Below are 27525 nucleotides of genomic sequence, written 5' to 3'. Positions count from 1 at the left end.
GCTCACCATCACTTTGTCAAAGGCAAATAGGGGTGGGAAATAAATGCTGGCCAACCTATATCCCTTTTGTGGAGTCAGGAAGTGGGTTACTCACCACAGTATTCCTAACCTCTGACCTGCTTTTGTAGCCATTGCCTTTATGTGGTGAGTTGAGTTGAGTTTCTGGTCAGTGGTAACCACAGAAGTTTTGATAGAAAACCAAGTCCAAATACAACACATCTACAAGTTTCCCTCTATCTACTCAGGTTGAGAGTTCCTCAAAAAGCTTTGATAAATTAGTCAGATGTGATTTCCTTTCATGAATCATGCTGATTAGATTATTGATTAGATTAGATTAGATTAGATTATTTGATTAGATTATGATTTTCCAAATATGATTTCCTTTCTAATTGATTCCAATGTTTTTCCAATAATAGATGCTGGACTAATTGGCCTATAGTTACTTATATTTTACCTCCCTCTCTTTTTGAATAGGAGTGTCGCACTGGCAGTGTTCCAACCCTCCTGTACTTTCCAGAATCCAAGAACTTTTATATCCACTACTTCTGGAGGTAGGATCAGTGGAAGGATTAGAGCCCCATTGTTTGTAATAAATATCAATGATTTGATCAGTAGATTTGCAAATGGTATGAAAATTGGTGGAGTTGTGAATAGTGAAGAAGGTTATCAAATGATATGGCAGCATATAGATCAGTTGGAAAGTTGGGTAGAGAAATGGCAGATGGAGTTTAATCTGGACAGGTTTGAGGTGAAGCATTTTCATAGAATCCCTACAATGTGGAAGAGGCCATTCAGCCCAACCAACTCTCCGAAGAGCACCAAACTTGACCCCTCCCCCCCAACCCCAATACATGCCAATCCCTATAACTTGCATTTCCCATGGCTAGCCCACTTAGTCTGCACATCCATGGATACTATGGTCAATTTGGTATGGCCAATCCACCAAACCTACACGTCTTTGGACTGTGGGAGAAAACCGGAGCACCCAAAGGAAACCCATGTAAACACAGGGAGAACATGTAAACTCTACACAGACAGTCGCTGGAGGGTGGAATTGAATCCGGGTCCCTGGCATTGTGAGGCAGCAGTGCTAACTACTGAACCACCGTGCTCTCCTTTTGGGGAGGTCAAGTACAAGAGGAAAATGTACAGCAAATGGCAAGATCCTCAAGAGCATTGATATACAGAGGGATCTGATGGTGCAAGTTCATAGCTCCATGAAAGTTCATTTTGACCTCTCTCTTCCCTTTCATTTGTTTTAAGAAGCTCTTATTGTCAGTTTTTATATTACATGCTAGTTTGCCCTCATGGTTTATTTTCTCTTTCTTTATTATCTTTTTAATCCTGCTTTGCTGGATTCTGAATTTATCCCAGACAACTTTATACTTCCTCAACTCTCTTAGTTAGCCATGGCCAGTTTATCCCTCTCTTACAATCTTCTTCTTCACTGGGATGCATTCTTGCTGAGAATCATGAAGTGCATTCATGATAAACTATTTGCCCAGTCTACTTTACTAACTCTATCCTCATTTCATTACGATTCCCTTTATTTAAGTTAAACATAGTTGTTTCCAGTCAAACTTTCTCACTCTCGAACTACGTATTACATGCTACTTTATGATCACTACTTCCTAGGGGATCTTTTACTCAGCGATGTTTTATTAAAACTGCCTTGTTAGCCATTACCAAATTCAAGATAGTCCACTCCCTGGTTGGCTCCATGACATGTTGCTTTTAATGCACTTTATAAATTCAATGGCATGTTGATTGGGTTGAAGTTACCCACAATTATTGCTCTATTCTTTTTAAATGCTGCGGGATCAGTTCCTGCGGATTGGAGGGTGGCTAATGTTGTGCCACGTTTTAAGAAAGGTGGGAGAGAGAAAGCAAGAAGTTATAGACCAGTTAGTCTGACCTCAGTGGTGGGAAAGATGCTGGAGTATATTATAAAGGATGAAATTACGACACATCTGGATAGTAGAAACAGGATAGGTCAGAGAGGACATGGATTTATGAAGGGGAAATCATGCTTGACTAATCTTCTGGAATTTTTTGAGGATGTAGCTCTGAAGATCGACGAGAGAGATCCAGTAGATGTAGTGTACTTGGACTTTCAGAAAGCTTTTGACAAAGTCCCACGTAGGAGGTTAGTGAGCAAACTAAGGGCGCATGGTATTGGGGGCAAAGTACTAACTTGGATTGAAAGTTGGTTGGCTGATAGGAAACAAAGAGTAGTGATAAACGGCTCCATTTTGGAATGGCAGGCAGTGACCAGTGGGGTACCGCAGGGACTGGGACCGCAGCTTTTTACAATATATATTAATGATATAGAAGATGGTATTAGTAATAACATTAGCAAATGTGCTGATGATACTAAGCTGGGTGGCAGGGTGAAATGTGATGAGGATGTTAGGAGATTACAGGGTGACCTAGACAGGTTAGGTGAGTGGTCAGATGCATGGCAGATGCAGTTTAATGTGGATAAATGTATGGTTATCCACTTTGGTGGCAAGAACAGGAAGACAGACTACTACCTAAATGGAATCAATTTAGGTAAAGGGGCAGTACAAAGAGATCTGGGTGTTCTTGTACACCAGTCAATGAAGGTAAGCATGCAGGTACAGCAGGTAGTGAAGAAGGCTAATAGCATGCTGGTCTTCATAACAAGAAGGATTGAGTCTAGAAGCAAAGAGGTTCTTCTGCAGCTGTACAGGGCCCTGGTGAGACCACACCTGGAGTACTGTGTGCAGTTCTGGTCTCCAAATTTGAGGAAAGACATTCTGGCTATTGAGGGAGTGCAGCGTAGGTTCACGAGGTCATTTCCTGGAATGAAAGACTGGAGCGACTGGGCTTGTATACCCTTGAGTTTAGAAGACTGAGAGGGGATCTGATTGAGACATATAAGATTATTAAAGGATTGGACACTCTGGAGGCAGGAAACATGTTTCCGCTGATGGGTGAGTGCCGAACCAGAAGACACAACTTAAAAATACAGGGTAGACCATTTAGGACAGAGATGAGGAGAAACTTCTTCACCCAGAGAGTGGTGGGTGTGTGGAATGCTCTGCCCCAGAGGGCAGTGGAGGCCCAGTCTCTGGATTCATTTAAGAAAGAGTTGGATAGAGCTCTCAAGGATAGTGGAATCAAGGGTTATGGAGATAAGGCAGGAACAGGATACTGATTAAGGATGATCAGCCATGATCATATTGAATGGTGGTGCAGGCTCGAAGGGCAGAATGGCCTACTCCTGCGTATATTGTCTATCGTCTTTTGTTTATTGACTCATAGCTGAAAATGTGTTGCTGGAAAAGCACAGCAGGTCAGGCAGCATCCAGGGAACAGGAGAATCGACGTTTCGGGCATAAGCCCTTACCCTTTCTTACAGTGTAGCGACTGTGTGGGGGTCTGCACACTACTCCTATCAATGTCTTTTTACCCTTGCTGCTCTTGTCTTGCCTCCACCCAAATTTGCAACAAATTTTTAATTCAGTATGTTTTCAATTTAACCTGTCTTCAATTTACAGCGTGTTATTAATTTAGTGTCCTGATAATTCAGTTACTTATTTTACTATTTCCTTTCTCAAACTAAGTTCGAAACCAATTTGCAGAGATTGCTTTGCCTATTGATCCCAGCCCTCCAGTTTGAGATGTGATTGAGATGTGAACAGATATCAGTGCAGCACCAGAGGAGTCAGTGATTACAGAGATAGTTGTTTATATTTCAGTTCTATTCCAAACAATACAAAATGGATGAGGAATCTGAAGCTGCTCATTGAGGACCTGTCGTGCACCATTGCTGCAGAAAGTCAAGTCCTGAGGGATGCAGAGAGACACGTGCATTTATAAAGTGTTACCACAGGGGAAAGGGTTAATCTGCCGCAAACAGGAATGTTTTGTGAAAAGACTTAACTCTGATCTACAGCAGTGTTGGGAAGCTGGGACCTGATGGTACTGTGTAGAGAGTGCAATACTGTAAGAGATGGACCAGCAAGCACAGCAGGATATTATCAGCAAATATAACACCAATCTAGGGAGCCCCTTTTCCGGCAGACTGCGCAGTGATTGAGCGAATAAGCAAATTTGCCAGCCAGCATGACGAACCAGGAAAAATTGACCCGATTTGAGTGTGCTCAGATTGGGAGATCCACAGTGGGTTAGCTGAGGACAAGAAGTATCTAGAGGCAAACTCCCTGAACAACAAAGCACCACACATCAATAACACTGACAAATGTAAGAATAAATATGCTCTTCCATGGAGAATGTGGCAGAGGGAGAGCTGTGTACACTGACCAGTGTTATACACAGTGTGAGCAGTGTACACTGACCAGTGCATCACATGGAGAGCCATGTATGCTGACCAGTGGGGAAAGCTGTGTACACTGACCATTACAGCCTGCAGGGAGAGCTGTGTACACCGACCAGTGTGTTACACGGGGAGAGCCGTGTACACTGACCAGTACATTACATGGAAAGCTGTTTATGCTGACCAGTGCATCACACAGGGAGAACTGTGTACACTGACAGTACATCCCGCAGGGAGACCAATGTTCACTGACAGGGCATCACACAGGGACAGCCATGTATGCTGACCAGAGTGTCACAATGGGAGACTTGTGAACACTGACCAGTGTAGGACACAGAGAGAACCATGTTCACTGACTAATGGATCACACAGGAGAGCAGTGTTCACTGATCAGTGTGACATGGGGAGAGCTACGTATACTGACGAGTGCATCACAGAGGGAGAGTTGTGTACATCAACCGGTGTGTCACAGGGAGAGCTGCGTACATTGATCAGTGTGACACAGGGGGAGCTGCGTACATTGTTCAGTGTGACACAGGGAGAGCTGCGTACATTGATCAGTGTGACACAGGGAGAGCTGCGTACATTGATCAGTGTGACACAGGGAGAGCTGCGGACATTGATCAGTGTGACACAGGGGAGAGCTGCGTACATTGATCAGTGTGACACAGGGAGAGCTGTGTACATTGATCAGTGTGACACAGGGAGAGCTGCGGACATTGATCAGTGTGTCACAGGGAGAGCTGTGTACATTGATCAGTGTGACACAGGGAGAGCTGCGGACATTGATCAGTGTGTCACAGGGAGAGCTACGTACATTGATCAGTGTGACACAGGGAGAGCTACGTGCATTGATCAGTGTGACACAGGGAGAGCTGCGTACATTGATCAGTGTGACACAGGGAGAGCTGTGTACCTTGATCAGTGTGACACAGGGACAGCTGCGTACATTGATCAGTGTGACACAGGGAGAGCTGCGTACATTGATCAGTGTGACACAGGGAGAGCTGCGTACATAGATCAGTGTGAAACAGGGAGAGCTGCGTACATTGATCAGTGTGTCACAGGGAGAGCTGTGTACCTTGATCAGTTTGTCACAGGGAGAGCTGTGGACATTGATCAGTGTGTCATAGGGAGAGCTGTGTACATTGATCAGTGTGACACAGGGAGAGCTGTGTACATTGATCAGTGTGACACAAGGAGAGCTGCGTACATTGTTCAGTGTGACACAGGGAGAGCTGCGTACATTGATCAGTGTGACACAGCGAGAGCTGCGTACATTGATCAGTGTGACACAGGGAGAGCTGTGTACATTGATCAGTGTGACACAGGGAGAGCTGTGTACATTGATCAGTGTGACACAGGGAGAGCTGCGGACATTGATCAGTGTGTCACAGGGAGAGCTGTGTACATTGATCAGTGTGACACAGGGAGAGGTACGTGCATTGATCAGTGTGACACAGGGAGAGCTGTGTACATTGATCAGTGTGACACAGGGAGAGCTGCCTACATTGATCAGTGTGATACAGGGACAGCTGCGTACATTGATCAGTGTGACAAAGGGAGAGCTGCGTACATTGATCAGTGTGACACATGGACAGCTGCGTACATAGATCAGTGTGACACAGGGAGAGCTGTGTACATTGATCAGTGTGTCACAGGGAGAGCTGTGTACCTTGATCAGTTTGTCACAGGGAGAGCTGTGGACATTGATCAGTGTGACACAGGGAGAGCTGTGTACATTGATCAGTATGTCATAGGGAGAGCTGCATACATTGTTCAGTGTGACACAGGGAGAGCTGCGTACATTGATCATTGTGTCACTGGGAGAGCTGCGGACATTGATCAGTGTGTCACAGGGAGAGCTGCGTACATTGATCAGTGTGACATAGGGAGAGCTGCGTACATTGTTCAGTGTGACACAGGGAGAGCTGCGTACATTGATCAGTGTGACACAGGGAGAGCAGTGTACATTGATCAGTGTGTCACAGGGAGAGCTGCGTACATTGATCAGTGTGACATAGGGAGAGCTGCGTACATTGTTCAGTGTGACACAGGGAGAGCTGCGTACATTGTTCAGTGTGACACAGGGAGAGCTGTGTACATTGATCTGTGTGTCACAGGGAGAGCTGCGTACATTGATCAGTGTGTCACAGGGAGAGCTGCATACATTATTCAGTGTGACACAGGGAGAGCTGCGTACATTGTTCAGTGTGACACAGGGAGAGCTGCGTACATTGATCAGTGTGTCACAGGGAGAGCTGCGTACATTGATCAGTGTGTCACAGGGAGAGCTGCGTACATTGATCAGTGTGACACAGGGAGAGCTGCGTACATTGATCAGTGTGACACAGGGTGAGCTGCGTACATTGATCAGGGTGACACAGGGAGAGCTGCGTACATTGATCAGGGTGACACAGGGGGAGCTGCGTACATTGTTCAGTGTGACACAGGGAGAGCTGTGTACATTGATCAGTGTGTCACAGGGAGAGCTGCGTACATTGATCAGTGTGACACAGGGAGAGCTGCGTACATTGATCAGTGTGTCACAGGGAGAGCTGCGAACATTGATCAGTGTGTCACAGGGAGAGCTGCGTACATTGTTCAGTGTGACACAGGGAGAGCTGTGTACATTGTTCAGCGTGACACAGGGAGAGCTGTGTACATTGTTCAGTGTGACACAGGGAGAGCTGCGTACATTGATCAGTGTGACATAGGGAGAGCTGCGTACATTGTTCAGTGTGACACAGGGAGAGCTGCGTACATTGTTCAGTGTGACACAGGGAGAGCTGTGTACATTGATCAGTGTGTCACAGGGAGAGCTGCGTACATTGATCAGTGTGACACAGGGAGAGCTACGTACATTGATCAGTGTGACACAGGGAGAGCTGCGCACATTGATCAGTGTGTCACAGGGAGAGCTGCGTACATTGATCAGTGTGACACAGGGAGAGCTGCGTACATTGATCAGTGTGTCACAGGGAGAGCTGTGTACATTGATCAGTGTGACACAGGGAGAGCTGCGTACATTGATCAGTGTGTCACAGGGAGAGCTGCATACATTGATCAGTGTGTCACAGGGAGAGCTGTGTACATTGATCAGTGTGTCACAGGGAGAGCTGCGTACATTGATCAGTGTGACACAGGGAGAGCTGTGTACATTGATCAGTGTGTCACAGGGAGAGCTGTGTACATTGATCAGTGTGTCACAGGGAGAGCTGCGTACATTGATCAGTGTGACACAGGGAGAGCTGTGTACATTGATCAGTGTGTCACAGGGAGAGCTGCGTACATTGATCAGTGTGTCACAGGGAGAGCTGCGTACATTGATCAGTGTGACACAGGGAGAGCTGTGTACATTGATCAGTGTGTCACACGGAGAGCTGCGTACATTGATCAGTGTGACACAGGGAGAGCTGCGTACATTGATCAGTGTGTCACAGGGAGAGCTGCGTACATTGATCAGTGTGTCACAGGGAGAGCTGCGTACATTGATCAGTGTGACACAGGGAGAGCTGTGTACATTGATCAGTGTGTCACACGGAGAGCTGCGTACATTGATCAGTGTGACATAGGGAGAGCTGCCTACATTGATCAGTGTGACACAGGGAGAGCTGTGTACATTGATCAGTGTGTCACAGGGAGAGCTGCGTACATTGATCAGTGTGTCACAGGGAGAGCTGCCTACATTGATCAGTGTGTCACAGGGAGAGCTGTGTACATTGATCAGTGTGACACAGGGAGAGCTGCGTACATTGTTCAGTGTGTCACAGGGAGAGCTGTGTACATTGATCAGTGTGTCACAGGGAGAGCTGCGTACATTGATCAGTGTGTCACAGGGAGAGCTGTGTACATTGATCAGTGTGTCACAGGGAGAGCTGCGTACATTGTTCAGTGTGTCACAGGGAGAGCTGTGTACATTGATCAGTGTGTCACAGGGAGAGCTGTGTACATTGATCAGTGTGTCACAGGGAGAGCTGTGTACATTGATCAGTGTGTCACAGGGAGAGCTGCGTACATTGTTCAGTGTGTCACAGGGAGAGCTGTGTACATTGATCAGTGTGTCACAGGGAGAGCTGTGTACATTGATCAGTGTGTCACAGGGAGAGCTGCGTACATTGATCAGTGTGTCACAGGGAGAGCTGCGTACATTGATCAGTGTGTCACAGGGAGAGCTGTGTACATTGATCAGTGTGTCACAGGGAGAGCTGTGTACATTGATCAGTGTGTCACAGGGAGAGCTGTGTACATTGATCAGTGTGACACAAGGAGAGCTAAGCATGCTAACGGGTGTGACACAGGGAGAGCTGTGTACACGAACCAGTGTGTCACAGGGAAATTCAACTTGCTGGCCTGTTACACCAAAACATTTCAATGTATAAACCCATTGATTTTGCTGTCTTCTGTTAACTCTTGCTCTCCTTTCTCCCTGCTCCCTCTCCCCTGTCACCTCTTGCTGCTGAATGAGACCTATATCTTTATGCTAAATCTCCTCAGTGGCCCTGAACTCAACTCCCAAGTCCCTGGGTGAGTTTCCCTGTCGCAGCTCCCAGTAACAGTCCCTGGAGCAAGTCTCTGGGAGGCCTGTACCCCTTTGCTGTTTTCATGGAAGGTCAAACGTTGCCTGCTCCAGGAAACTGCACGGTGTTTCTTTTACTCTGGTGCTTTCAAAATGCAATGACCCCGGGCACAATGTAAAGAAGCAGAAGGCAGGGGAGGGATATCTGTTTGTGCTGGGCGAGTATAGATGGGTCATTGTGAATGGTGTATGGAGCACTGCACAGAGTGAGAGGGAGAGAAAGGGGCCAGCTCCAAAGGAATCCCAAACATCCAGAGGGTGAGCCTTGCTGAAACATTCCAGCTGAGCCTCAGGTAAAGGATATTGGGAATGTCCTCAGCCCGTCACAGGGGTGTGGGGGTCATTTCATCAGCAAATCTTTGGACTTGGACCTGGCAAGTCTCGGTGTGAATATAAAATGGTCGGTTGTTCCTGTTTGTCAGTCTTCGGTGGAACGGGTCTCTAACTGTGACGAATCATTTTCTGAGTGTTGGCACTCACACCCTTCAGTTCAGACTACAGCTAGTTTCCAAGCAAGCTCATTGTAAAGGCAGGGAGTGGTTGCCTCTCCACATCATTGCTCTGAAGTTGAAGGACCGCACCTTCATCTCAACAAATGGAATGGACAGTTCGTGACCTCTCCAGCTGAACCAGTTTATACCCTGGAAAGGCAAGAGGGCAAGATCAGACAGGGGAACCAAGGCAAAGTCATGCACCAATATCGATCCGCTCATATTAAACAGAACAGCACAGAATAATATGGCCATTACAGCATGGAGGGAGTCCATTCATCCCATCCAGTCCATATTATTTCCCTGTGGAATCTCATTCCCTCTGCTCTCCCTGTTACTTTGTAAGATTGTCTCCCTCTAGTGTCATTGTCTCCACCTCCGTACACCACCCCTTGTGGGCAGAGAGTTCCATGTTATTACCACTTGCTGTTCTTCCTCACGTTCATAGAATTATAACAGTATGGAGAGATTATTCGGCCCATCGAGTCTGCACTGACCTCCTGAAGAACAACCTATCCTGACCCAGCTGCCCCACCTCTGTAACCCCACCTCTGTCACAGCTAATCCACCTAACCTACACATCCCTGGATACCACAGGACAATTTAGTGTGACCAATCCATCTAATCTATACATCTTTGGACTGTGAGAGGAAACCGGGCACCTGGAGGAAACCCACACAGACGGACACCGATGCTGAGACTGAACCAAGCTCCCGAGTGTTGTGAGGCAACAGTGCTGACCACTGAGTCACCTTACCAACCAATTTCCCCCCATCCTCAAATCTCTTGAACAAAACCCATCCCCTGTACCATCAGCCAGCTCAGGGGCAGCTGATGCATGAGAACACTATCCCTGGAAGTTCCCCTCCAAGCAATTCACAATTATGACTTGGGAAAATATCACTGTTCCTTCAGTGTTGCGGGCTGAGAATCCTGGCATTCCCTCCCTCATGGGTCTGCCGACAGCCCATGGACTGCAGCAGTTCAAGAAGACAAGTCACCACCCACCTTCTTAAGGGCAGTTACAGACGACAACAAACACTGGCCCAGCCAGTGACACCCATGTCCCATTCGAGACAGTCTGGAAGGAGGGGACAATTTGACATTGGCAGGTTGTGCCTGGCCCCTGCAGTCTGTCAGCTTGCAAACACTATCTTCACTGATTACCTGACTGTGGCGATTCTCCCCGTATTTTCCATTGAGATTAGCGCGGTGACAGTTCTTATACCACCAGGCTCCCTTGTAAGACAAGGCACAGTTTGTGATTGCCACGTCATTGTCCCGGTCCTTGGTGGAGAATGGGCGTCCCTGGTGATAGGAGAGGGAGTCCCCTGTGGACATAGAAATGTACAGTCATTTACAGAACAGAATGTGACAGTTCAGCTAATTGTGTTTCCTTGCTTTTTCACCGTACACTTGCATGTAATTCCTTTTCACATAGAATCCCTACAGTGTGGAAACAGGCCCACACTGACCCCCCCCGAAGAGCAACCCACCCAGACCCATTTCCCTATTTCATTATCCTATATTCCCTGGACACTCTGAGCAATTTAGTATGGCCAATTCACCTCAACCTGCACATCTTTAGGTTATGGGAGGAAACCGGAGCACCCAGAGGAAATCTACGCAGACACAGGGACAATGTGCAAACTCCACACAGATAATTGGCTGAGGCTGGAATCGAACCCAGGTCCCTGGAGCTATGAAGCAGCAGTGCTAACCACTGAGCTTCCATGCCACACTGGTGAAAGTGCAAAATATGGAACACTTCACAAATTTACACGTCATCCTTACGCAGGGGCCATGCTAATCTTCACTGTATCGTTCCAATTTTAGCCTGTGTGCTACCAAAGTGAGCACAATAATGAAAGGATTCTGGGTAATCCAAGATGGAGGAAGGGAAAAAAATTGTGGTTGCAAGAGCTACTTATTTTGAGGCATTTTCAGTGTTGAAGCTAATTTCCTTGAATCTTTGGAGCAGTTTGATAAGCTGCTGCATTATTTTGGAACGTTGAAAAAAGATCAAAAGAATGGCACTTCAAAAAAAGGAGGAAGAGAGAGAGTGCAGACACCATTGCAGAAGGTGAAAAAAAACTGAGAAGTTAGCCTGCACAGCGTGTGACCAGGCAGTGAATCTGCACGGCTGACTGCCTCTGCTGTTTAGTTTGAAGTATCTCTGAGCATCCATGCTCTTCTAAGAAAAATAAACAAACAGTGAACTTCACCACTGACCTTGGAGGAACCTGTGTTCAGGACTGCAGATAAGTGGCTTATTTTTGAAGTGTAACCTTATTGTTTTTTATTTGTAAACCTACACTAGTGAGTAGAGTGTGTTTTTTTAAAGATTATATGTTTTATTGAGATCTGTCTCTTGATTAAACATTAAAAATATAAAACTTGGTACTAAGTTATCCTGCAGCAGTGCTTTTAGAGCAGTAAGATTAGATTAGGTTCCCTGCAGTGTGGAAACAGGCCCTTCAGTCCAACCAGTCCACACTGAAGAGTAACCCACCCAGACCCATTTCCCTCTGATTAATGCACCTAACACTACGGGCAATTTAGCATGGCCAATTCACCTGACCTGCACATCTTTGGACAGTGGGAGGAAACCAGAGCACCCGGAGGAAACCCACGCAGACACGAGGAGAATGTGCACAGTCCACACAGACAGTTGCCCGAGGCTGGAATTGAACCTGGGTCTCTGGCACTATTAGGCAGCAGTGCTAACCACTGAGCCACCCCAAAGATTGTGCTATTTTCTGGGTCTGTAGATTGTTAAGGTGCAAAGATGGCCTTTAGCAGAGGGATGTGCTCTTCCTGACGGATGTGGGAGATTAGGGAGAATTTCGGTGCTACTAATGATTACGTCTGCAGGAAGTGTGTTTGGTTGCAAATCTTATTGGATTACATGGATCAGTTGGAGCAGCAGTTAGAGGCAATGAGGAATTTACAGGAGCTGGGGGTGTGATGGATGGCAGATATAGGAAGGGACAAAAAAACGCAGATACAGTCAGGTAGATAGATTACCTCCAGGGAAGTGGGCAGGTAGTGCAGGAGTCTCCTGTGGCTATCCCCATTTCAAACAGGTATGCTGGTTTGGAAAATGTTGGGGCTGATGGACTCTCAAGGGAATGTAGCACAAATAGCCAAGTTTCTGGGACTGAGATTGGCTCTACTCTAATGAGGGTACTCCAGGTTCAACGTGATCGATTGTGATAGGGGACCGTCTTGTCAGAGGCACAGACAAGTGTTTCTGCGGCCAACAATGAGACATCGGAACAGTGTGTTGCCTCCCTGGTGCCAGGATTAAGGATATCTCAGAGAGGGTGCAGAGTATCCTCAAAGTGGGAGAGGGACCAGCAGGAGGACATTGTTCACATTGGAACTAATGACACAGGAAGGAGAAGGGATGGGAATCTGAGGACAGAATATAGAAAGTTAGGTAGGAATTTAAAAAGTATTCCTCGAGGGTAGTAATATCTGGTTTACACCCAGTGCCACAAGCTAGTGAGAGTTGGAATAAGAGAATAGAGCAGATGGATGCGTGACTGAGGAGCTGGTATAGGGGAGAAGGATTTACATTTTTGGATCATTGGAATCTCTTCTGGGGTAGAAGTGACCTGTATAAGAAGGATGGATTGCACCTGAATTGAAAGGGGACTAATATACTGGCAGGAAGATTTGCTGGAGCTGCTCGGGTGGATTTAAACTGGTAAGGTGGGGGGGAGGTGGGGTGGGACCCAGGGAGATAGTGAGGAAAGACATCAATCTGAGACTGGTACAAGGGGAAAAGGAGCAAGTCAAACAGTCTGGGCAGGCAGGGACAAAGCAGAGAACAAGGTAGGACTGATAAATTAAACTGCATTATTTCAATGTGAGGGGCCTGACAGGAAAGTCAGATGAACTCAGGGTTTGATTGGGAACACGGGACTGGGATATCATAGCAATTATAGTAACATGGCTCAGGGATGGATAGGACTGGCAGCTTAATGTTACAGGGAATGGATGCTACAGGAAGGATAGAAAGTTGTCAAGCGAGGAGGGGGAATTAGGGATTTGATTATGGATTATGGCTCTACTTAAAGAAGATATTTCTGGAAGTACACTAAGGGAAGTTATTTAGGTAGAACTGAGAAATAAGAAAGGGATGATCACTTGTAGGGATTGTATTATAGCCCCCCAATAGTCCACGGGAAATTGAGAAGCAAATTTGTAAGGAGATCTCAGTTATCTGTAAGAGTAATAGGGTGGTTATGGTAAGGGGTTAACTTTCCAAACATAGACTGGGACTGCGATAGTGTTAAGGGTTTAGATGGAGAGGAATTTGTTAAGCATGTACAAGAAAAGTTTTTGATTCAGTATGTGGATGTACCTACTAGAGAAGGTGCAAAACTTGACCTACTCTTGGGAAATAAGGCAGGGCAGGTGACTGAGGTGTCAGTGGGGAGCACTTTGGGGCCAGTGATCATAATTCTGTTAGATCACTGGATCTAAAAGTTAAAGTTTTAATTTGAGGAAGGCCAATTTTGATGGTATTAGGTAAGAACTTTCAAAACTTGATTATGGGTGAATATTCACAGGTAAAGGGATGGTTGGGAAGTGTGAAGCCTTCAAAAACGAGATACTGAGAGTTCGGAGACAGTATGTTCCTGTTAGGGTGAAGGGCAAGACTGGTAGGTGTAGGGAATGCTGGACGACTAGAGAAATTGAGGTTTGGTCAAGATAAAGAAGGAAACATGTCAGGTATATGCAAGGATCAAGTGAATCCCTAGATAAAGGCAGTAGAAGCATACTTAAGAGGGAAATCAGAATGGCAAAATGGGGACATGAGATAGCTTTACCAAATAGGGTTAAGGAGAATCCAAAGGGATTCTACAAATACATTAAGGGTTAAGGGGTAGCTAGGGAAAGAGTAGAGCCCCTTAATGATCAGCAAGGCTGCCTATGTGTGGAACCGCAGAAGGTGAGGGAGATCCTAAACGAGTATTTTGCATCAGTGTTTAAAATGGAGAAGAGCATGGAAGCTACAGAACTTGGAAAAATAAATAGCAAAATCTTCAAAAACATCCATGTAAGAAAGGAGGAGGTGCTAGACATCTTAATACACATTAAGGTGGATAAATCCCTGGGACCCGATGATGTGTACTCTGAAACATTGTGGGAAGCTAGGGAAGTGATTGCTCGGCCTGTTGCTGAGCGACTTGTATCATCGATAGTCACAGGTGAGGTGCCGGAAGACTGGAGGTTGGCTAACGTGGTGCCACTGTTTAAGAAGGACAAGCCAGGGAACTATAGACCAGTGAGCCTGACGTCGGTGGTGGACAAGTTGTTGGAGGGGATCCTGAGAGACAGGTTTTACATGTATTTGCAAAAGCAATGACTGATTAGGGGTAGTCAGCACGGCTTTGTGCATGGGAAATTGTGTCTCACTAGCTTGATTGAGATTTTGAAGAAGTAGCAAAGAGGATTGATGAGAGCAGAGCAGTAGATGTGATCTATAAAATCTGTTGATTTTATACAAGGTCAACATCACCTCCCTGCTCCTGCAGTCTGTGCCCTAATAGAATGGAATAGCCTTTATTGTCAAGTGTACTTGAATGAGTGCAGTGAAAACTTTGTAGTATCACCTCTTGGCGCCATCTTCGGGACAGAGTATCTCGGTACAAACACATTAAATGTTAGCAGGAAATTTAAATTGTTAAAAAAAATTAGGATGGGAATACAGAGTCAGAATAAAAAGAAAGCAGGAATCATCAACAGTACTTCGCCTGGAGGCTCACTGATGATGTTACCAGGTAGGGTGACGAAACGTCTGGAAATGAACCTTCCAGCTCAGCGAGCAAACCTACATCCAGAGCCTCAACCTGAGCTACAAATCTTCTCAAAAAAAGTGTATATAAAATATTCAAGTTATAGTCCTCATAGTTCTTTTCCAAAATGGGTCTGTGCCCTCTGAGCTTCAGAACACCAAGCCACGCAGCCTCCACTCGCTGGCCTCCACCCAGGGCTCGCTCTGCTCCCGCTCTGGGCTCCGGCCCACAACTCAACCCGTGTTCACTGTGTTCCTGCTCCAGGACTTGGCCCGCACCAGTTTTGCTGTTGCTCCAGGCATCAAGGACACTGTTTGCTTTATTAACGGCTCTGTTTACTTGTTCTACCATCAGTGATTTATGCACATGTACACACAACTCCCTCTGCTCCCTTTAAAATTGTACCACTACTTAATACGGTTTTTCAATGTTTTTCCAACCAAAATCAACCACTTCATACTGCTGTGGATTAAATTCTTTCAGTAATGTGTCCACCCATTGCACCAAGCTGTTTGTGTCATTGTGCAGTTCAATTATTTGAAATATATCCTGTGTGACAAGCTTGTACAGTAAGGATTAAGGTGCAAAATGGATGTTTTATTAAAAATAATTATTATATCCCCAGCCTAGAACCTATCTGATGTCCTAAGGGAGATCTGACCTACACATGACTCCAAACGCACAGTAATAGGGTTGACTTAATTGCCCTCCAAAATGGCTTAGCAAGGCACTCAGTTCACAGACAATTATGGGTGGGCAACAAATGCTGTTGCTCTCATATTTCATGAAAGAATCAAGAAAAAGAGTTTGTGACGTATTGCTTCCATTTTGACTTTGAATCACCTGTTGCATTGTTTAATAAACTTTGGTATTTCATTGCCTCAGAATCTTATATATTACTGACTTGAGAACCTGACTCTGTACGCCCTCTGGTGGGGGTGTACATTACTGAGGAGGCTCTATTGGAGCCTTATCCTATTCAGTAACATTACAATCCGACTTTAACTTGCAAAAAAAGCTGTCTGGATGAGGGTAATAATCTTGGCTGGCTCCTTTCCCTTGGGAAAGGATTCCACCAGCCTTTCAGATCCACCAGAATTTGCCTTTCTCTACCTGAGGTTGATCGGAACTATCGGAGAGATATTCCTGATTGGGATTGTCCCAAAAAAGGGGCGAGGATTACAATAGACGACAGGTCTATGTCATGAATAAACAGCAGATCCTCATCATTTTCATAGTTCCACCGTCATTGGCTTGTCTGCAAATTAGCTAAGTATTAATCTCCTCCAACTCTAAATATTTAAGTATCCTCCTTGGAACTTGACTGCATGACCTCAGTCACTGGTAACAACATGTACCCAACACACACATGACAAATATAGATAGGTTGACACAAATACTGTGAGTGGAAAAATATAGAATCACAGAGTGGCCATTCAGCTCACTGTACCTGCAATGGCCTTACTATCTACTCCACCTCTATAACGTAGAACATAGAACGCTACACCACAGTACAGACCCTTAGGCCCTTGATGTTGCGCCAACCTGTGAAGTTAACCTGATGCCCTTCTAACCTACACCATTCCATTATTACCCATTAGTATGTCCAATGCCCATTTAAGTGCCCTTAACGTTGGCGAGTCTACTACCTTTGCGGTCAGGTCGTTCCACACCTCTACTACTCTCAGAGTAAAGAAACTACCCCTGATGTCTGTCTTAAATCTATCACCCCCTCAATTTAAAGCTACGTTCCCTCGTGTTAGCCTTCACCATCCGAGGAAGAAGGCTCTCACTGTCCACCCTATCTAACCCTCTGATTATCTTATACGTCTCGATTAAGTCACCTCTCAACCTTCTTCTCTCTAACGAAAATAGCCTCAAGTTTCTCAACCTTTCCTCGTAAGATCTTCCTTCCATACCAGGCAACATCCTAGTAAATCTCCTCTGAACCCTTTCCAAAGCTTCCACATCCTTCTTATAATGCAGTGACCAGAACTGTATGAACACTCCAGGTGCAGCCTTACCAGTGGCTTGTACAGCTGAAGCATGACCTTGTGGCTGTGAAACTCAATCCCCCTATCAATAAATGCCAACACACCATATGCCTTCTGAACAACCCTATCAACCTCGGTGGTAACTTTCAGTGATTGATGCATCTGGACACCGATATCTCTCTGTTCATCTACACTACCAAGAATTTTACCATTAGCCCAGTACTCTGCATTCCTGTTACTTCTTCCGAAGTGAACTACCTCATACTCTCTGCATTAAACCTCATGCCAATCTCCTGTTAAGTCACTGGGTTCTTACCACCCATAACAGGTGGTGGTGGAGGGTCGTGGTTTGGGCTGGAGGACTTGTAACCAGCGGTGTGCATCAAGGATCGGTGCTGGGTCCACTGCTTTTTGTCACTGAGATAAATGTGAATATAGAGGTATGGTTAGTAAGTTTGCAGATGACATCAAAGTTGGTGGACAGAGAAGAAGGTTATCTCAAAGTACAACGGAACCCTGATCAGATGTGCCAATGGGCCGAGGAATGGCAAATGTCATTTAATTCAGATAAATGTGAGCTGTTGCATTTTGGTAGGCAAATCAGGGCGGAATGTATTCACTTAATGGTCAGGTCCTGGGGATCGTTGCTGAACAAACAACCTGGAGTGCAGGTTCATAGATCCTTGAAAGTGGAGTCGCAGGTAGACAGGGTGGTGAAGAAGGCGTTTGGTATGCTTGCCTTTATTGGTGAATGCACTGAGTATGGGAATTGGGAGGTTATGTTGTGTCTGGACAGATCATTGAATAGGCTGCTTTTGGAGTATTATGTTCAGTTCTAGTCTCCCTGCTATAGGAAAGATGTTTTTTTTTATTAGATTCCCTACAGTGTGGAAACAGACCTTTCGGCCTAACAAGTCCACACCGACCCTCCGAAGAGTAACCCACCCAGATCCATTTCCCTCTGACAAATGCACCTAACACTATGGGCAATTTAGCATGGCCAATTCACCTGACTGGCACATCTTTGGACTGTGGGAGGAAACCGGAGCACCCGGAGGAAACCCACGCAGACACGGGGAGAATGTGCAAACTCCACACAGACAGTTACCTGAGGTGGGAATTGAATCTGGGACCCTGGTGCTGTGAGGCAGCAGTGCTAACCACTGAGCCACCGTGCCACCCCATTTTGTGAAACTTAAAAGGGTTTAGAAAAGATTTACAAGGGTGTTGTCAGGGTTGGAAGCTTTGAGCTAGAGGGAGAGGCTGAATATGCTGGAGCTATTTTGCCTCGAGCATTGGAGGCTGAGAGGTGACCTTATAGATGTTTATGAAATCATGTGGGGCATGGATAGGGTAAACAGACAAGGCTTTTTTTCCCCAGAGTAGTGGAGTCCAAAACCAGAGGGCATAGGTTTAAGATGAAAGAAGAAAGATTTAAAAGGGACCCAAGGTGCAACCTTTTCACGCAGAGGGTGGTGCTTGTGTGGAATGAGCTGCTAGGTGTGTTGGTGGAAGCTGGTACAATTACAACATTTAAAAGGCATCTGGATAGGTATACAAAGGTTTAGAAGGCTATGTTCAAATGCTGGCAAGTGGGACTAGATTAATTTGATTTCTGGTCCCATGGACAAGTAGGACCGAAGGGTCTGTTTCTATGCTGTACATTTCTATGACTCTATCCAATGCCCTGTTGGATCCCTTCATTGAGCTTGTCCCCACCACATTTTCAGGCAGTGTATTCCTTACCCTAACTACTCACTGACTGAATGTTTTTTTTCTCACATCACTCTTGTTTCATTTGCACATCACTTTAAATCTGTGTCCCCTTGACAAGTGGGAACAGCTCCTCCCAATGTATCCCATCCAGCCTACTCATGGTTTTGAAAACCTCTATTAAATCTCACTCTTGGCCACCTTCCCTTCATGGGGAATAGTTCCAATTTATCCTCATCACTGAAGTTTCTCATTTCTGGAACTGTTCTTGTAAATCACTTCTGCACCGTCTCGAATATGTTCACATCTTTCCTACAATGTGTGCACAATACTCCAGCTGAGGTCTAACAAGTTCAACTAGTTCAACATCACCTCCCTGCTCTTGTACTCTATGTCCCTGCTAATAAAGGCAAGAACATTGTGTGCTGTATTGAATGCTCTTCAATGATCTGTGCACACCCAATGCCGGATGAATAGTAAATGCGGGAATGGGGAGTGTGGATCTGGATGGCATGCTCTTCAGAGGGTTGGTGCAGACTTGATGGGCTGAGTGGCTTCTATCTGCATTGTCAGGATTCTGAAGATCTGAAGTCCAGACCACAAGGTGGAGCACTGTTTATCACAGTCTTTGATTTTAGCGATGTTGAGACAATGATGTCTGGAGGATAATGGCTTTTCTTCATGTCACTAGTTGATCAGCTGGATCGACATTTTTTTTGGGCTAGAGTTCTTTCTTTAATCTTTTTGTTTTTTTTATCTTTACTCAAATAAAGAGAAATGAGAGGTGATACATTCTGTCTGCAGGCTCTGCGTATTCCTCCCCCTCTCACCTCAGTATCTTTTTAACACTCTGCAGCCCAGCCACAATTAGATTAGTCCTCACTCAAAAGCCTCTCAGTGCTGCTCAATTAACTGCTTTAACAAAGTACCGCTGCCTGGCCCAATCCAAAACTAACAGACTGGATTTTCCAGTTGCACATCTCTCCTGGTATTTCAGCTAAAGCAGTTCAATTCCCATTTTAGTTTCTAGTCAGTTCACATCTTTGTTGCTTTCCTGGTCTTCGACAAGATGTTTGCCAAAACTTGCTTCCACAGCCATGTTTCCTTTCTCAGCGACTGCCAGTGACTCAGACCTACCCCACATGGATTTCAACTCAACTTCCACCCTTCCTGTTTCAAATCTGCCCGGGATTACAAGTATCTCCAATGCATACAATATTCTTCAGACTGCTGCTCCCGCCACGTTCTGAGATCCACAATCAACGCAATGTGTCATCACATGCGCATACTTGAGTCCATGCTAAAGCAACATCGACTCACCCCCTCTCAAAGCCAGTTTCACTTCATCCTTCGCCTCATCTGTCACCTCAACTAAAGACTTTTTCTTATGGACACCAAGGCGCACAAGTCCCAACAATTTATGGATTCCAACATACGTTACGCAGGCCGTTCCTTAGCACCCACCCCTTCCCAGCCCTCAGATGCCATCACTTCCTGTTTCCCTGAGGCCACATCCCCTAATCTCAGCTCTTGCCATGTTTTCACCATACCTCCTCCAGCCTCAGGCGACTGTCTGTATGGGGTTTGCACATTCTCCCCGTGTCTGTGTGGGTTTCCTCCGGGTGCTCCGGTTTCCTCCCACAGTCCAAAGATGTGCAGGTTAGGGTGAATTGGCCATGCTAAATTGCCCGTAGTGTTAGGTGCATTAGTCAGTGGGAAATGGGTCTGGGTGGGTTACTCTTTGGAGGTCGGTGTGGACTGGTTGGGCCGATGGGCCTGTTTCCACACTGTAGGGAATCTAATCTAATCTAATCTCCTGACCTTCCCCTCTCTGAGAGTGAACGTACTGTCCTTGGCAAAGGACTCAGCTTCATATCTTTACGCTCCCCCTCTCCGACCTTAATGAATTCCGGGTTCGTCCCTGCCTCTGTCTCTATGCTCACTTTTTCAGACAGGACTTCCCTCATCCTCCATTCCACAGATCCCTTCACCTGCCTCCAGTATTCACCCTCCATTTTCCTGACCCCTTACCTGCCCTTGATCTCTTTATTGAAAACTGCCGACGTGACTTTGTCTGTTACAATTTCTCTGCTGCTTTCACGCAATAACCTGCTCCCTTTCAAAAAATCCGCACTTCACTCTCTCAAGTCAAACCCTAACTTGATTATCAAAACCGCCAACAAAGGTAGTGCTGTTATAGTCTAGTGCACTGGTCTTTCGCCTTGCAGGGACTCAACATCAGCTCTTGGGCACTCCTTCCTTCCATTCCCTGAACAGTGACTCCGCATGCAAACATCAAGCCACTGTTGCCAGGACTATCACCGACCCTCAATACTTTCGGAGCATCCTCCCCATTGCTTCCAACCTTGGAGTCTCCTAACCCCTGGTCAGCCTGTTTCTATCTCCTTCCCAAAATTCACAAAGCAGACTGCCCCAGTCGCCCCGTCATATTAGCCTGTTCCCACCTCACCAAACTCATTTCCTCTGACCTTGACTCCATCCTCTCTCTACTTCTCCAGACCCTGCCCATCTACAGCCACAATTCCTCTGATGCCCTCCACCATGTTGACACGTTCCAGTTCCTTGGCCCTAACTGCCTCCCGTTCACCATGGACGTCCAATCCCACAATACCTCCATTGCCCACCAGGACGGTCTGAGAGCTCTCGGCTTCTTCCTTGACCAGAGGCCTGAACAATCCCCATCCACCACCACTCTCCTCCACCTAGATGAACTTGTTCTCTCACTGAACAATTCCCCTTTTAATTCATCTCACTTCTGCCAAGTCAGAGGACTGGCTAAAAGCATGGCTCCCAGTTATGCCTGCCTCTTTATGGGGTATGTGGAACAATCCTTGTTCCAGTCTTACACTAGCCCCCGCTCCACAAACTCTTTGTTCAGTACATCGGCGACTGCTTTGGTGCTGCGTCATGCCCCCGCTCGGACCTTGAAGAAAAATTTGTTTGTTTGCCTCCAATTTCCACCCTCTAACACTGTCACATCATCCATTTCTATCACAATCCATCCTTTCCTTGACCTCTCTGTCTCCCTTTTGGGGAATAAACTGCCCACTGTCATCTGCTACAAAGCCACTGACTCCCATAGCTACCTTCAGTATAGCCCTGCAAGGACTCCATCCCAATCCCCCGGTTTCTTTGCCAACATCGCATCTGTTTTGGGCGATGTCACCTTCCAAAGCAGCGCTGCTGACATGGCTTGCTTCTTCTATAACCGTGGTTTCCCACCCTTTGTGGTTGACAGGGTCCTCAATTGCTTCCACCCTTGCCCCTTCCCATCACTCACAACAGCGTGAGCGGATACCCCTGGTCCTTACTTTTCATCCCACCAGCCTCTGCATTCAAAGGTACATCCTCTGCCATTTTAGACAACTCCAGCAGAATGCCACCAGCAAACATATCTCTCCCGCACACCCCATCTGCATTTCGCAGGCATTATTCCCTCCTACGTTTCCTTCTTAAAAGGACTTACCGCGAGAGTCAGCGGCCTCCATTTGCAGCCGCAGCGGGAGCAGGGAGAGTGAGGAGCTGAGTGGGAGCAGTCCAACTGCACTCTGGGAGTGTACTGATTTACATGGACTTCAGTAAGGCATTTGATAAGGTTCCCCATAGTAGGCAGATGGAGAAAGTGAAGTCGCATGGGGTCCAGGATTTACTAGCTAGATGGGTGGACAACTGGCTGGGTGGCAGGAGACAAAGTGGAAGGGCGTTTATCAAACTGGAGACCTGTGACCAGCGGTGTCCCACAGGGATCTGTGCTGGGACCACTGTTGTTTGTGATATACATAAATGCTCTGGAGGAAGGTGTAGGTTGCCTCATTAGCAAGTTTGCAGATGACACTCAGATTGGTGGAATAGCAGAATGTAGGAGACTTGGATGGAGAAATGACAGATGGAATTCAATCCGGGCAAATGCAAGGTGATGCATTTTGGAAGATGCAATTCAAGAGCAAACTATACAGTACATGGAAATTGCTGGGGAAAAGCGATGTCGAAAGAGATCTGGGTGTTCAGGTCCATTGTACCCTAAAGGTGGCAATACAGGTCAATAGAGTTGTCAAGAAGGCATATGGCATACTTTCCTTCATCAGATGGGTATTGAGTACAAGAGTTGGCAGGTCATGTTACAGTTGTATAGGACTGTGGTTTGGCCACATTTGGAATACTGCATACAGTTCTGGTCGCCACATTACCAAAAGGATGTGGATGTTTTGGAGAGGATTTTGGAGAGGAGGTTCACCAGGATGTTGCTTGGTATGGAGGACACTAGCTATGAAGAGAGGCTGAGTAGATTAGGATTATTTACATTAGAAAGACGGAGGTCGAGGGGGGACCTGATTGAGGTCTACAAAATCATGAGAAGTATAGACAGGGTGGATAGCAAGAAGCTTTTTCCCAGAGTGGGGGACTTAATTACTAGGGGTCACGAGTTCAAGGTGAGAGGGGAAAAGTTTAAGGGAGATATGTGTGGAAAGTTCTTTACACAGAGGTTGGTGAGTGTCTGGAATGCATTGCCAGTTGAGGTGGTAGTGGCAGGCATGGTAGCGTCATTTAAGATGTTTCTAGACGGATACATGAATGAGCAGGGAGCAGAGGGATACAGATCCTTAGAAAATAGGCAACACGTTTAGACAGAGGATCTGGATCGGCACAAACTTGGAGGGCCGAAGGGCCTGTTTTTGTGCTATAATTTTCTTTGCTCTTTGTACCCTTGTCCATTTTACGACCACCAACACCACCCCATCTTCCCATGGCACCTTCCCAAATAACCGCAGAAAGTGCAACACCTGCCCCTTCACCTCCTCCCTGCTCACCATCGAAGGGCCTAAATAGTCTTTCCAGGTAAAGCAGCATTCCCAGTCTTGTGTACTGTATTCGCTGCACCCAGCAAGGCCTACTCTACATTGGAGAAATCAAACGCAGACTGGGTGACCACTTTGCAGAACACCTGCAGTCTGTGTGCAGACATGACCCCGACGTTCCCATAGCCAGTTATTTTAACACAGCGTCCTGCTCACATGCTCACATACCTGTCCTCGGCATACTGCAGTGTTCCAGTGAATTACAGTGAAAACCAGGGGAACACTATCTCACCTACAGGCTAGGTACTTTGCAGCCCTCTGGGCTTAATACTGGGTCCAACCCCTTCAAATTGTGTACTAGCTCCCATGTCTTCCTTTTTGTTAACTTGTTACATTCTCTGTCACCATGCCCTCACCGCACCCACCCCCCCACTCCCCACACCCCAGTGGGGTCATCTTCCCCTTCAAGTCTTGTAGTTAAACACACTATTGTTCTACCATTCCCACATCCCGATCACCTAATCTGAACTATCAACACCTTTTCTCTAACAGCACTCTAACCCCACCACTGCCAACATGCCCCCAATTATCGCATTAGTCCTGACCACTTCGCTGACACTCTGAGGAAGAGTCATCTAGACTCGAAAGGTGAGCTTGGCTGTCTCCGTGGATGCGTACTGACTTGCTGTGATCTCCAGCATTTGTGGTTTTCAGTGCAGTAACTTGCTCCTACTCAGACAGAAAAGGTTTTGTCTCTTACCCAAACACAAAGAGAACACCCTAACTATAGAACCTTCTGTAACAAATCACCAAGAGTTCAGAGATCAGTCTTGGTATGTGGAAAACTGACTCATCGACTGTGGACCCAGATCAGACCCCTGACAGTAACTTTGACAAATTTCCAAAGCCCTCCTCCCATGGACTGAGGGTGGATCATTCAATTGGGAAAAGGACAAATGATGGGAAAATCTTACATTAATAAAGCAGTTAAACTCCACTACTTCTAAACAATCCAACAGACAGTACAAATGAGAACCTACTTTTTAAATAAAGGCATTCGATATAAAAAGCCCAATGGTTAATTTGAACATAGCAAAGGATGGCTCAGTGGTTACCACTGCAGCCTCACAGCGCCAGGGACCCAGGTTCGATTCCAGCCTTGGGCGACTGTCTGTGTGGAGTTTGCACATTCTCCCCGTGTCTGTGTGGGTTTCCTCCCACAATCCAAAGATGTGCAGGCTGGGTGAATTGGCCATGCTAAATTGTCCATAGTACTTAGGGATGCGTAGGTTAGGTGCATCAGTCAGAAGTAAGTGTAGAGTAGTAGGGAAGGGGAATGAGTGTGGGTGGGTTACTCTTCGGAGGATCGGTGTGGACACGTTGGGTCAAATGGTCTGTTTTCACACTGTCGGGATTCAATGATTCAAGATTCCGCAAATATCTCTGTGATAGTGGGTGCGTGCCTTCCTGTGAGGGTCAGCACCTTCGGGAGAGGAGGCAGTGGGGTCTGTATCTCCTAGTGAGGGTTGGGACTTTCAGGAGAGGAAGGGAGAGATATGTTTCAGGAAATAGTGGAATGTGCCCTCATCGTGCTGACCGCCCTGAGGAAACCATGAATGGGTGAGACAAGGAGTTGCAGAAACACGTTGCAAAATGAGCCAGCCACAACTGAAGTGGACTGACTGTGTTATTGCAGTGAATTGACATCAGCTAACATTCGAGATGGAGTTTCAGGGCCAGGTACGCAGAGGTTTTCTCAGATTTGGACAGTGAATATCCACATGGGCAGTGAGTTTCAACTCCTAAGCACTCGATCTGGAGAAAAATTCTTCCTCACATCCCCTGCTCCCCGCGATCTCCTGAACAAAATCTTCAATCTGAATCGAGTTGAAAAGTGTGGCGCTGGAAAAGCACAGCAGGTCAGGCAGCACCGAGGCAGGGAGTCAACGTTTCGAGTATAAGCCCTTCATCATCATTCCTAAGAGTGGTGGCACGGTGGCTCAGTGGTTAGCACTGCTGGGTTTGATTCCAACCTTGGGTGACTGTCTGTGTGGAGTTTGCACATTCTCCCCGTGTCTCCGTAAGTTGCCTTCGTGTGCTCCAGTTACCTCCCACAATCCAAAGATGTGCAGGTTATGGTGAATTGGCCATGCTAAATTGCCCATAGTGTTAGGTGCATCAGTCAAGGGGAAATATAGGGTAGGGGAATGGGTCTGGCTGGGTTACTCTTCAGAGGGTCGGTGTGCACTTGTTCGGCCAAATGGCCTGTTTCCATATGGTAGGGAATCTAATCTAATGCTCCTCAGATGCTGCCTGACCTGCTGTGCTTTTCCCTACATTTTTTGACTCTGACTCTCTGGCATCTGCAATCTTCACTTTCTCCTCCACGTTATAATTGTGTCCATCTTGATCAAATCTCCTCTCGATCTCCTTTGCTCCATGGATAACAACGTTGTCAGTAAAACCTCTAATCACTGGACCCATTCTGGTAAATCCTCCCCTGCACACTCTCAAGAACACTCACATCCTGCCTAGCATGTTGGGATCACAGCTGGAAACAATGCTCTTTATAGAGCCTAACCAGAACTTTAGAAAGGTTTTGTATCACCTCTGTGCTTATGTCCTTGATGTCTCTGTTTATGAAGCTCAAGATCTTTGCAAACCACTCTCTCAATATAGACCAACAGACATTGACTCCACCTGCCACTTTTCTGCCCAATTCTGCAAATGTTTTTCGATTCATGTACTAGATCACTCCATACCACATCATTGTACAGTTGCTCTCCATTTGAATAATATTCTTGCTACACTTCTAGTTGGAGTTGGAGCTCCATGTCAAGTTTGGGTCTCCTTGCTGATGGAGGGTGTTCAAAGTTTGTGAAAAGATTTGTAGCTCGGGTGCTCGTTGTTGTGGTTCTGTTCGCCGAGCTGGGAATTTGTGTTGCAGACGTTTCATCCCCTGTCTAGGTGACATCCTCAGTGCTTGGGAGCCTCCTGTGAAGCGCTTCTGTGATATTTCCTCCGGCATTTATAGTGGCCTGTCCCTGCCGCTTCCGGTTGTCAGTTTCAGCTGTCCGTTGCAGTGGTCGGTATATTGGGTCCAGGTCGATGTGCTTGTTGATGGGACAACACTACTATTATAGGACAAGCCAAACAGAGAACAGCCAGGGAATTCCTAGAGGCATCCACAGATTCAATCAATAATTTTATAAACTCCTATAAAGGCTCCTGTCAGCTGCCGATATTCCAGGGAAAAAGGTCCCAGCATATCCAGCCTCTCCTTATAACTCAAACCTTCCCATCTCAGTAAAACGCTTGCAAGTATTTCTTCACCCTTTCCAGTTTATTTACATCTTTCCGTATAGCAGGGTAACGAGAATTGTACATAGTATTCCAAATGTGGCCTTATGAGTCCTAATCTTATTAGATTAGATTATTTACAGTGTGGAAACAGGCCCTTCGGCCCAACAAGTCCACACCGTACCTAACACTACGGACAATTTAGCATGGCCAATTCACCTAAACTGCACATCTTTGGACTGTGGGAGGAAACCCACGCAGAGAATGTGCAAACACCACACAGACAGTTGCTCGAGGCTGGAATCAAACCTGAGACCTTGGTGCTGTGAGACAACAGTGCTAACCACTGAGCCACCGTGCCGTCCCTATTTAGGGGAAACATGCGTGGAAAGTTCTTCACAGAGAGGGCTGTGATCTGCCAGCGGAGGTGGTAGAGGCGGGCACGATGGCATCATTTAAGATGTATCTAGACAGATACATGAATGGGCAGGGAGCAGAGGGATACAGATCCTTAGAAA

General features: G+C 46.3%; 1 protein-coding gene and 1 non-coding gene across 4 annotated transcripts in view; both read right to left on the bottom strand.

Moving 5' to 3' along the window:
- Nucleotides 1-8471: 8471 nt before the first annotated feature.
- The window catches only part of tnr (tenascin R (restrictin, janusin)), a 156090-nt gene continuing 137036 nt past the window's right edge, over nucleotides 8472-27525 (bottom strand). For 2 of the 3 annotated variants that reach the window (XM_043700044.2, XM_043700043.2), the window contains exons 21-22: nucleotides 10541-10704; nucleotides 8472-9523 (exon numbers count right to left, since the gene is read on the bottom strand). In XM_043700044.2, coding sequence (XP_043555979.2) covers nucleotides 9401-9523; nucleotides 10541-10704 — 287 coding nt within the window. In that variant the 3' untranslated portion in view covers nucleotides 8472-9400. The remainder of the gene's footprint in view (nucleotides 9524-10540; nucleotides 10705-27525) is intronic. The other variant, XM_087990943.1, reaches the window with a different exon arrangement.
- Nucleotides 11127-11233, bottom strand: LOC122554815 (U6 spliceosomal RNA). Its single transcript, XR_006313099.2, has one exon. It is a non-coding gene; the product is annotated as a U6 spliceosomal RNA (small nuclear RNA).

This window comes from Chiloscyllium plagiosum, unplaced genomic scaffold (genome assembly GCF_037043375.1).
Source record: "Chiloscyllium plagiosum isolate Xiang-an unplaced genomic scaffold, Cpla_swu_hap1 HiC_scaffold_9, whole genome shotgun sequence".
Lineage (NCBI taxonomy): Eukaryota > Metazoa > Chordata > Chondrichthyes > Orectolobiformes > Hemiscylliidae > Chiloscyllium > Chiloscyllium plagiosum.
This window is presented reverse-complemented; position numbering and strand designations above follow the sequence as displayed.